Source organism: Cnephaeus nilssonii (genome assembly GCF_951640355.1).
Source record: "Cnephaeus nilssonii genome assembly, chromosome: 4".
Classification (NCBI taxonomy): Eukaryota; Metazoa; Chordata; class Mammalia; order Chiroptera; family Vespertilionidae; genus Cnephaeus; species Cnephaeus nilssonii.
Genome location: NC_137075.1, coordinates 55,224,760 through 55,237,440, shown reverse-complemented (window position 1 = coordinate 55,237,440; position 12,681 = coordinate 55,224,760). Strand labels below are relative to the sequence as shown.

Below are 12,681 nucleotides of genomic sequence, written 5' to 3'. Positions count from 1 at the left end.
ACCTAAGAGCCAGGATGAACCAAGTTTGATGAATGAGATAGTTGACAAAATTTCATAGCACACTTTCCCTAAATGAAAGGAGAAGGAGGAGAAAAAGTGTACCATAGGTTGAAATAAGCCACAGGATGCCCTGGTTGGGGAGCTCAGTTGGTTGGAGCATCCTCCCATGCACCAGAGGGTTTCAGATTTGATTCCCAGTCAGGGCGCATGATTAGGTTGTGGGTTCAGTCCCCAGTTGGGGCATGTGCAGGAGGTAGCCGATCCATATTTCTCTCTCACATCAATGTTTCTCTCTCTCTTCTCTCCCTTTCTCTCTCTCTAAAATCAATAAAAACATAACCTTAGGTGAGGAGAAAGAAAGAAAGAAAGAAAGAAAGAAAGAAAGAAAGAAAGGAAGGAAGGAAGGAAGGAAGGAAGGAAGGAAGGAAGGAAGGAAGGAAGGAAGGAAGGAAGGAAGGAGCCACGGGGAAGAAGTCTATTCAGGCATTTAGTTCTCTCTGGTCTTATAATCTATAGAGACAGCCTAAGTCAGTGATTTTCAACTGGTGTGCCATAAGAATTTTTAAAACATGAAATATCTAACTATTTAGTGAGGGGCACTGACCTCTTTTCCTTTAGATTATCAAATGAAAAAAAAAAAAAGACAACAGGCAACACAACAATAGCCATCCTTTGTGAAGTAATCAAAATTATACCTTTTTTTGTCAAATTGGTAAAATATATATATTTTTTGGTGTGCAGCAGAATTTTAGTGATAGTTTATATGTACCACGAGATGAAACAGGTTAAAAACCTCTGGCCTCGGTTAATAACAGTATGGGGAATAGTTCTACTTATGGTTAGGCAATCCCAGCGAACTGGAACTCAATATCACGTCATCCTGCCTGCACATTGGGCTCAGTCCTTGGACGCCAGTGGAACAATCAGGCTTTTTTTTTTTTTAATATATCTTATTGATTTTTTACAGAGAGGAAGGGAGAGGGATAGAGAGCTAGAAACATCGATGAGAGAGAAACATCGACCAGCTGCCTCCTGCACACCACCTACCGGGGATGTGCCTGCAACCAATGTACATGTCCTTGACCGGAATCGAACCTGGGACCCTTAAGTCCGCAGGCCGATGCTCTATCCACTAAGCCAAACCGGTTTTGGCCAGTCAGGCTTTTTTACCTGAACTAGAGATTCATTCCTTACCTTGAACCCCAGTTCAGGTAACTAGGACACTCTCTTGATGACCTGTCCAGTACCTCAATCCCTCTGGGATTTGCTTTCCTCCTAACAATTCTTTCCTCCTAACAATTCTTATTCTGGGATGTTTAGAGCCTTCCCTAGTCCCTAGCCATGTAACCAAGTCCCCTATCAGCAAAAGGCCTTCCTGGAAGCAACTTACTGCTCATCTGTAGTCTGAGGTATACTCTCAGTATAGCCCAAACTATGATTACTCACTTTGTGTTATAAGAGACTAGGGGCTCGGTACACAAAATTCGTGCAGGGGGTGGGGGGTGTCCCTCAGCCCAGCCAGCACTGTCTCCAATCTGGGACCCCTCGAGGGATGTCCAACTGCCTGTTTAGGCCCGATCCCACCTACATGGGCAGTTGGGCATCCCTCTCAGTATCCAAGACTGCTGGGTCACAACTGCTCGCCTGCCTGCCTGATTGCCCCTAACTGCTTCTGCCTGCCAGCCTGATAACCCCCTAACCACTCCCCTGCCAGCCTGATCAATGCCTAATTGCTCCCCTGCTGGCCCGATTGCCCCTAACTGCCCTCCCCTGCTGGCCTGGTCATCCCCCACTGCCCTCCCCTGCTGGCCTGGTTGCCCCAACTGCCCTCCCCCACAGACCTGGTCCCCCCCAATTGCCTTCCCCTGCAGGCCTTGTCCCTCCCAACTGCCCTCCCCTGCTGGCCATTTTGTGGCAGCCATCTGTGTCCACTTGGGGACTGCCATCTTTGACTAAATGGGGGAGGCCATCTTGTGTATTGGAGTGATGGTCAATTTGCATATTACCCTTTTATTAGATAGGATTAATACTTACTACAGCTGCTAACACAAAACTGGCTGACCTTGAAAGCACAACTTACTCATATGCTTAAATGCATGAGCCATGTCCTTTCATGACAAGACTTGATGTCATGGAGACAGCAGCAAACTTTGGATTGTGTCAGATGTATATCAGAGTCCATCAGTACTCTTATTAGCTGCGTGAACTTAGATCTGCTTTGGCTTCTGGGACTCAGCTGCCTCATTTGTAAAGTGGAGCTAATATTACCTTCTTCCCAAGATGATAGTGAGGCTTAAATATGTACTTAATTTTCTAGATCTGGATCTGATAGGAAATCCTTAAATATGTTGATTTCTCATCCTTTCTCTTAGTTGAATTTCAAACCAGAGTATACTTTAAGACCTTTGGCTCTACTTGCAACTAACCTCGTATACACACCCCCATTATCTATATCTCCCCTCTCAATTGATTAATAGACACACATGTTCTTTGAATCTCAACCCTATCCCCTAGAAGAATTATGCCCTTGGGCCATTTGGGCTTTATGCTTATCAAGAAGTAAGACACCAGCTGTTTCTGCTGCTTCAAGGGGCCCTCGGCTACTTCAGCCCTCACAGGTCTCCTTTCTAGTCACAGATTTTTTCAAAAACCAAGACAGTCCTTTCATATTGTAGACAATTCTAGAGTACATAGAAACAAACAAGACTAAGCCAAAAGTTTATGGCTACATGCTTCATTTGCATGGAAAATTTTACAAATGGGCTGCCTTCTACCATTATTAGTACTGCTATGTTTGTTTTGAAAAAAGATATAAATAATAATCCTATCTAATAAAGAGAGAATAGGCTAATTGACCCTCACACCATTGCAAAGATGGCAGCACCCATAGCCAATAAGGAGGGAATATGCTAATTGACTGCCCCGCCTTCAAAGATGGCAGCGCCCAGTCCCCTCAGCCCCCCAGCCTTCCAGGGCCGCCCGAGGCGCAGGCAAGCCTTGGATGGCAGCTGCCAAGCTGCCCAGGGCCACCCGAGGCTCAGGTAACCAGGGCCGGCCGAGGCTTGTGCTGCCGGCAGTGGCAGTAGTGGAGGTGTGATGGGGGCATTGCCTTCCCCTGATCGCAGGGTCTCCTCCTGCCCCTGATGGCTCCCGGACTGTGAGAGGGGGCAGGCTGGGCTGAGGGACCTCCCCTCCAGTGCATGAATTTTCATGCACCAGACCTCCAATAATAATAATAATAATAATAATAATAATACAAACTTCAAACTGGCAAAAACAGATAAAATTTGGAATATGTTGGATGATGAGGATTTATTTATAGGCAAAGTAATGCATTCAGTGGTTCCTACAGCAGAATCTCTGAGAACTTCTAAAATAGGTGATTTCTAAAATTTTCAATTTATACACATCTTTCAAAGATGGTACAAACCCCATCACTCCTGAACTGAACTCTCTGAAGGTGAGACCCAAATATACTCTAGAGTTTGATAGATTTGGGCCACCAAGGCCTAAACATTTAGTTAAAATATGTATTCTTCTTAATAAATTCGACTAGGTTTTTGGAGATATGTAGGTTATACCATCATGGAAAGAATAGCTGGCCTTCTCATAGATGTGATTAACTGAGCCAAAGGGGGGGTGTCATGTTTTCATTTTCAATTATGTTGTACTTATGTACTGTATTACAATATATAATCAAAAATGTTCTTTTAATTGAAAGAAATAAAACTAAAGTTATTTGGATTCTAAACATTCTCTGCCTTATATGGAACCAGATAGTCCTGTAGAGAGGAGGCTAGCATTTTTTATCTATTCAACAACACTTTAGCCGAAACCGGTTTGGCTCAGTGGATAGAGCGTCGGCCTGCGGACTGGAAGGTCCCAGGTTCGGTTCCGGTCAGGGGCATGTGCCTTGGTTGCGGGCACATCCCCAGTGGGGGGTGTGCGGGAGGCAGCTGGTCGATGTTTCTCTCTCATTGACGTTTCTGGCTCTCTATCCCTCTCCCTTCCTCCCTGTAAAAATCAATAAAATATATTTTAAAAAAAAACAAAAAACAAAAAAACAAAAAAAAAACAACACTTTAAGAAATATTTACTCTATAACAGATACCTGGGAAGGCTCTGGCATTATAATAGCAATAGAATGAAAAATTCACTCATTGACTTTGCAATCTAGTATAGTAGCAGAGATCTACAATAATCAAAGGATCATTTACCTAAATGTAAATTTGCATTCATGAAAGGTGCTATGATATAAAGTACTTGGAATTGACCTAGAATTCATGAGTTCCTAACTCTCCTAAATTGGATTAAATCCATTGACCAAGTAATTCTACACCTAGGAATATATCTTACATATATGCTATCTCATTTTCTTAAAGATTGTATTGTGTATGAGTTTGTAAGAAATTTAACTGTTCAATGATAGGAGACTATGCTATTAAATTATGCAATAACTATATAGTAGAAATATGTGTCATTAAAAATATAATGGGCAATAAAATGAGACCTTTTAAATATATATTACATGAGAAACATTTCAAAACAACATGAATACATGACAGGTTAATACCACTTATATTAAAAGGAGTGTATACGTATTTATACATATAGTCTGGAACAAATTATCTTTCTCTGAAGAATGGGATGAGCTATTTTATTTTCACTTTTAATTTTTAGCATTTTGTATTATGTTTTTTTAAATTTGTATATATGTGATGGTGGTGGCTATTTTATTTACAATTTATTAATTATATAAAAGTTTGGATACATAATGGTCATTTAATGGGCTCCATTGCATGACCATTGCAGAATCAAAATGTTCAGTGACAGAACCCTAATCATTTGTAATTTTACACCATCACTATGGGGACAAAAATTACTGTACTACCTAGAGCTCCTTAGATGAATCTAGCAACCAGATTGAGAACCACTAGTCTAAATATTAACTTCAGGAAAAATGTTTACATTGAAACTCATGTCCTTATTAGGAACCAAGATAGTTCCACAAGTTTTATAACTATTTAGAAAACAAAATGTACACCATGATAAAAATATTAGTAGTTACCGTATTTTCCGGCGTATAAGACAACTGGGCGTATAAGATTTTCCTGGGTTAAAAAGTTGTCTTATACGCCGGAAAATACGGTAATTGTAACAGGAACGATGGAACAGAGGGTGGGGATTATTTCAGAAAAGGTACCGTATTTTCTGGCGGATAAGATGACTTTTTAACCCAGGAAAATCTTATACGCCCAATCGTCTTATACGCCGGAAAATACAGTATGCCAATTGCTGATGTCATAGTTCTTTTCAGAATCTACAGAAGCCCCCAAGTGACATTTAAGACAAAACAAAGTTTTTGTTCTTCTGCTAGAAACGTTTACTTCAAATACATCATCCTTCAAGCAGCTAACTGTACAACTCTACCAGTCTTAATTTATAAGATGAACCAAGGATTTGAAGTAGAAAAACTGAGAATGAACTATTTCATATCAAAACCTCAGTGCTTTTCATATTACTAGTATTACTAATTTCTCATGAAAATCCTTTAGTTGAAATAAACCTCAGGGTTCATGGTACCCTCCATCTTTAATCATGTTTCCCCACCTTAGAACGTGAATAAAACAGCATTTGAAGTGAGTAAGCATATGGCTGCTTGAAATAACCAAAAAAATTATCCATTTAATTCTAGATCCACCCATTACTAGCTGTATGACATTAAGTTACATAAGTTTGTAGCATCTCAGCTTACTCATGTGCAAAATGAAAATAATGGGATCAAATTCACAGTGGTGTTGTAAGAAGTAAAATAATAAAACAGATAAACTGCTTGGAAAACCCCTGGTCTATAGTAGTAATCAGTAATAAGCTTTTCTCTCTAATCATACTTCTGAACTCTCAAAAAGACATAAAGTCATAGTCTTAACAATTAAGGCCACAGCTTGGATTTGCCTTTGACTTCGAAGCTTGTATCTTTTACTTAGTATCCTGCGTCCCTTGACTATCACAGTGCCATCTCGGGATAAAGCATTGGTCTAGGCACAGGGCATATGAAAGGATGAAGAAGATAAGACTCTTTCCTCTTGATTAGAGTCAAGTAAAAAAACAAGAAATGTGCATAAATTATCATTGCACAGGTAGAAAGCCATGCCATCAGGGGCAGGTATATGGGAATTCAGTGAGCACAAGAGTTCATTCCAGTTGATAAGTGGTGCAGGGCTGGAGGTGGGAATCAAATAGTAACCATCATGGTATGGAGAGCAGGCCAGCTACACAAAAGGTACCACTCAGCAGGGTCTGGCCATAAGGGAAGAATATGACCTCATAGAGTCTCTGGCTACACACACTCTAAGTCTCTTTCCCCACAGCAGCATGCTGTTCAGGGTGAAGTTCCTCAGAAACACCAGTGCCAAATATCTCTGTATATAAACATGGAGGTCTTTAAAATTCCTCTATACCAGGACCCTGCAGATAAAAGTTGAAATAAATAACTCAAATCTATGAGCTTAATCCCTTTAAGCTATCAGCATCCCATGCTGTTTACAGTGAGAGCTCCATGGTCCATCTCGCCAGGTCAGTAGTGGAGAAAAGCAGCTCTGCTACCAAATGGTGGCTGGATGGTCATGGAGAGAAAAATACGTTGACATTGATCCAAAATCCAGTAAGCAGATGGCAGTGGGCACAAAATCTATCATGACAATTGGCACCTCATTGGGGTGCTCTGAGCAAGGAAGGGGACTGAAAAATGCCCTTTTTTGGCTGCCCTTCCATGAGGCATATTGGTGGCACAGGAGGGGGACGACTGCCTGACTGGTGTCAAGGGGAGAAGAGATGGCCTTTAAAATCTAGGCTACGGCAGCCTCCTGGGTAGTCAATCTGGTGCCTTTCAAGCATCCAGAGAGTGACTTAAAGATGTGTATCAGATTTCCTCTAGGATAGATGATATCCAACAGATTCCATTCAAAGGTGGCTCACAGGATAACAAACGAAGCCCCGAGATGGAGGGGGTCTGCATTTTCTGTAGCCAGGCCAGTATGTCAAGTAAATGGCACAATATTTTTTACCTACTTTTGGATTCTTAAGCTGCTGGTATGTGGATAACCAGTGCATTTGTGTTTTCTAAGCATGAGTGCCAGTGGATGACTAGGGTTGTTAGCTAGTTGAATGAGAAGGGTCATTACCAGCAATACTCTACTTTGCAGAGGTTTGATAATTTGAAATTTTTTTTTAATTTGTTGAAGATCCATTTTTTTCTGAATCATAGTCTTGTGTTTATACTATTGCCTAACATTTCAGATACCTTAACCAATTGGTATTAACACATGTATAGATTGCATCACAATAGACACACACACACACACACAAACATTGCTTAGTCTTAAGCCTTTGATTAGACTTCTCTGAATCTACTGAAGATAAAATACAATGTTAGACTGCTGGTCTATCTCCCAAGAAACTGTCAACTAAGTTTTAGTAATAAGAATACTTAACTTTTTAAGTCACTCTGAAATAAAATAGACATTATTCCAATAAGAACTTTATTTACAAAAAAAATTGACTACTTTGAATTTTCAAATCAGTTTTTAATATAGAACTTTACCCTCAAAAAAAAAAAACACAAAAAACCCCGTCAATGCACTCAAGATCCCCTTGAATTATGGTGTTCTTTAAATAAATTACATGGAATGTGCAGTTTTATATAGACAGATTTTAGAAAGGAAAACTCAAGTCGTTATTTCAATTGTCTTAGCACCTACGACAGTTTAACCATAAAGGTATCTGATTATTCAACAACCCACCCATATCAAACAGAAAATGGCTAATTTTGAATAGTTTCGGATCCCAACTTTGGTCAAGACAAAGAAACCATAATCAGTTACTGGCTGCAGAAATTATTATTTCATAATAGCAAGTAACATAAATATAAATATTACATAAATATATGCCTTTATGAAATATTATGCTGAGTAACTATTTTAATTAAAGATAATGCTATGATCAAGGAAAATATTAACAATATATAATTCATTAAAATTGAGATAGACTGTATAAAACTACCCCGAATATATAAAATGATAAGCATGCAAATAAAATAAATGGTAAGAGATTAAGGTAAGTGAAGATGAATTTTGGTTGAGAAATTAAAAGTCAACGTATTATTTATTTATATGCAGCTACTTTTCCAAAGAGTATGATCTGAAATTGTTCCCCCCAAAAAATCAAGTAAAATTTTAGGTAAGGAACTCCTTTCATTTCCATAATGGGCAAGAGACTTTTGCTCTGCTCTTTAGGAGAAAACCTCTTGACTGCCACCTTACTGAGTAGTGGAATGAACTGTGAGTACTCAGGCATGGCCTAGGGTTTTGGCCCAATTGCACTCCCTCAGCTGCATCCGTGCATAGTAAGGGAGGCTGTGGTCTTCCATGGGACTGGGTAAGGTTGGCTGTGCAGACCCAGCTCTTCCTACTGGCAGCCCCCACAGTGTAGAGTGGATGGGACAAGGAATGGTAGATAAGGTAGTCCCTCTTTCCTAATTATTTAGGATTACCTATACCTTTCTCCCCAACACTGTAAACCTAATAGCACCAAGGAACAGACCCCAGGCTGCTCTTTTATTTAAATCATCCTTTTCTTGATAACTGATGCCACACAGCTGTTTAATATGACATGGGGTTTATATATAATCCTGGAAGAGAAATATTGATCTGCAGAGTGCAGGGTTCATTTCAGTATGACCTGTTTTGAAACATTTTTATTTTAAATCATTAATCCCAACCTGTTGGGAGAGCTGTCTGAGTAAAATAAAATTCTTGCCAGAATAAACATGCATGTTCCTTGCAATAAATTTTTCTCCCACAAATAAACATGCTCTAAAAATGCACCACCCAATGTTAAAACACAATTAGCTCATAATGTATCATTTAAACATGAGTACCTCCAGCCAGGATCTTCTCTTCCAATTCTGCCATTTGCTTCTTATAGGCTTTTAAAGCTGCTTCTTTGAAAGAGGGACGGATTCTCTTTGGCTTTGTGATTTCCACAGGCTGTTCAGGAATGTTTTGGTTTTCATCTTCTTTTATTTCCATTTCAGGTAATGTTTCATTTAAGGGTTCCAACCCTCCTTCACTAACCACATCATCTGCCTGCCCATCATATCCCTCATCTTGTGGGGTTTCATAAGGTGTTTCATAAGAAGAGTGATCATATTCCTGCATTGGCTCATCTGTTTCAGTAATACTAGTCCTGTTTTCTAGCTTAGCAAGAACTTGTTCTATCACCTCAACATAATCCGTTTCATTATCTGCCACTGATTCACTATAGTCCTCCTCATCTTCCGCTTTGTAGTAATAAGGTTCTGTGTAAACATCAGAGTCCAGGGTGGTACTTGATTCATTTGCAGTTGATTGTGATAATGTCCGAAATCTCCCCATTAAGGAAGAGCCACTGTCCTCATACCCACTGAGACTCTGTGTGCTTTTGTTCCATACCACCTCCAAGGCTGATTTAGCCCGCTGCAGTGTAGATCCAAATTTTGGGAAGCTGAAAGCCTTATCAGAAAGGTCAATGCTTAATCGACTATGCCAAGATTTGGGTGGGGCATCCTCTGAATCATCACTTTGCAATTCACTTTGACTTCGATACATTATGGACAACTGGCTTTGATTTTGGTACAAATCATTAGAATTGGCTTCCTGATAAGAATCATATTGGCCAACCCATTGGCCTTGTGGTTCATTATCCAGTCCAGGGCATGGAGATGAGTTGTCATCTTGGGTTAAATCATAGCTCTCAGAGTCATCCTGGAGGTCACTATGGCACTTCCCCGAGTCTTCTTGGTCTTTATTGTAAACATCTAGTTGTTGATCAGATAGACTGTTTGTGTCATAGTCAAAAGCTTCCTGAGTGGATGAATCCAAACCTAAATCAGCTCCTTGTTCCACTTGATTCCATTCCTTCCATGGAGAAAGATCCTCATGTAAAGAAAGCTGAGAATCACTGTAATGACTTCGGTCTCCAGATGCACATACCATGCCATTACTCATTCCGCTATCCACAGTTTCTGTGTTCCCTTGGACACCCTGAACAGTCCCATCCGAAAGTAAGTCCTGAGGACTGTCATACAAGGTAGGCGTGCCCTCCTGTTTCCTTTGCCAAAGTTCCCGGTCTGAAGATGACAAGAGGGAGCTTCCATTCGTTCTAGTGAAAAACTGATTGTCTGAAAAATCCTCAGAGTAAGATTGACACAGTTTGGAAAAGTCTGACTCAGAACGACTAAGCTTTGCAGTAAAAAAATCACTCTGTGAATGCCAGAGGGGTGTTGCATCTCCATAATGGGTTGTAGTTTGTTTTTCCAAGGTACCTGATTCTGGCAATTGTGAGGAAACTTTATCGTAATCTGATTTATTTGAAATTTTGCTGCTACTAGCAGTTTTATTTTTGGCTCTAGCATTGTGTGATTTTGAACTTGACTTGGAAATACTTCCCTTTGTTGGAAACTCTGACTTGGAAAGCACAGCATAACTGTTTCGATTGAGGTCAGATTCCAGCTCTCCATCACTGTCATCTGGTAGCTGCCAATTATTCTTCTTGACTTGGGGCTCTGGAGTAGACAACTTTATATCCATGCTCTCATAGGTCTGGGAAGATGGTATCCCTTTCTCTTTTCTTTCTCTGATGTCATGAGTAAGAATATCTGTTGAGATTCCAATACCTGTTCCTTTGAGTTTATAGGATTTTTTTAAGACGGAATCCCTTTGCTTAGGGGTTTCAAAGTACACCAGTATGGGCCGAGGCTTTGCATTTGGGCAGTCCCTTTGGTGTCCTATTCTCTGAGCAAATTCAATTTTAATAGCATTTGGTGCATCTGAAAAACCCATTTTATCTATTAGAATTTGGTACACCACAACTTCAACGTATTCAAATCTTTCTTCAGGCACATTTAAAAATCTCAGGCTTGCCTTGCCACCCATATGACCTAAGTGCTTAATGTAATCATGGATGTCTCTGGTTTCCCTCCGAGACTGGACGAACCCTGTACGTAGCTGTTCAATTTCACTTTGTACAACCTCCACACTGCTGGAGATCTCATCGATGGAATGCTTGAGAGCATTGACATGCCCTCGTAGCTCAGAAAGTTCTGTCTCAATCTGACTTATTCCCTGAAGTTCCTTAAAGATCATTTCCATGACCTCATGTGTTTGACTAATACATCCAGAGGAACTGAATCCTGGCTCCAGGGCATTTGTCTTTGGGTTTCGGGCAGTTCTGTCCAAAGATTTGCTTCTTATTCCCCAGGTTTTCTTCATTGTGCTCAACTCTGAGTCTGAGGAGACACAGTCTTGACTCTTTTTCCATTTCCTCAGTTTACGTAAAGCTCCTAGTTTTAAGCTATGCAGAGTGCGTTCCCCATCAGAGCTGCCCTCCGAAGGAGCCAGGCTGCTTGAACTCTTTCTATTGCGTTTAACTGGCATCATGAGTGTTGACTGTGGCTGGTTTTCTGCACTACTCCTTAGTTCATTGAGTGATTCTGAGTAGGAACTCTCAATGGAAGATAACTCTTGAAGCAGATCTTCATTATCACTGTTGGTTACATTAATATTTTTTTGTAGGCCATTGGCAATAGCTACTCGGTAACTGAATGTTGGTGAGAGAGAAAATTCTCTGTTAGCTTCGTCTTCTTCAGTGGATAAGTTGCGAGTGGATGAACACTTGGCAATCTTCTTTACGGTACTTTTCAAGGTATTAGAAAGTTTGGGGGGTTTGGTGTGGCCAGCAGTAGGAAAGTCTTGATCCCTTTTCTGCTCACGATTTTCTTTTTTTTTGTTTGTATTTCCCACTTTCTTTGTAAACATTCCTTTGCAAAGCTTATGTATGTAAGGTAAAATCAGGCTCTTGAAAAGATTAGCCACCATGGAGAGCAATTAGCGCAAGCTTCTCTACTCCAAAAACATAAACAAGGTGTCAGGATGAAAAACTGTAAACCCAAGGCAAGCATCACTGTTCAGATGTTCTCTGAATCATTGAAAATAGCAGGAAGGGCAGCGTGGCTCTGCCACAAGGTCAATGTCCTGTGAAAACCGAAGCCAAGTTCCATTTATGGAAGACATTCTCTCTTGGAGAAGGGGTTTCTTGAGTTGCTCTCATTTCCACATGACTTCAAGTATTGTCTAAAAGAAAGCAATGTAAAAGTGAGTATCAGAATTTAATTCTAGACTTATCCCATTTCTAACATTTTTCAAAAGTATTCAAGATACATATTGTGTAAAAAAATTGCAGAGGGAGCAGGGTAATATATTAATTTTAATATACAGTTGCTTTTAAAACAACTATAAAGCAAATCAGTAGCCATTATCTATGTTTAAATTATATTTTTTCTAAATTATCAAATGGGCAGACACAATCAAAATGGTAATAAAAGATAATGATAATTTATAAAGGTTTGTATAAGATGACAAATGTAAAAGCTATATTAACTGCATGATATTATCATTTCCCCATTATTTTATTTCCTAAATTGCATTTACTTAGAAACACATAAGCATTTAAATTTAAATGTATACCCCCGACCCCAGACATTTAAAATTAATCAAATTAATATTATCCATATATGTAAGACTTTTTCTTATTCAAGTAATCTTTTACTTTTCTATGCATTTAATGATTTGGAATTACTTAAAT

At 39.7% G+C, this 12,681-nt stretch overlaps 1 protein-coding gene across 1 annotated transcript in view; it reads right to left on the bottom strand.

Annotated features, from left to right (window-relative positions):
• UNC13C (unc-13 homolog C) overlaps positions 1-11,915 on the bottom strand; it is a gene marked incomplete at both ends in the record, with an annotated part of 518,328 nt that extends 506,413 nt beyond the window's left edge. The window contains one exon of the mRNA XM_079768690.1: positions 8,939-11,915. Within this exon, the coding sequence (XP_079624816.1) occupies positions 8,939-11,915 (2,977 nt within the window). The remainder of the gene's footprint in view (positions 1-8,938) is intronic.
• Between the last annotated feature and the right edge of the window lie 766 nt (positions 11,916-12,681).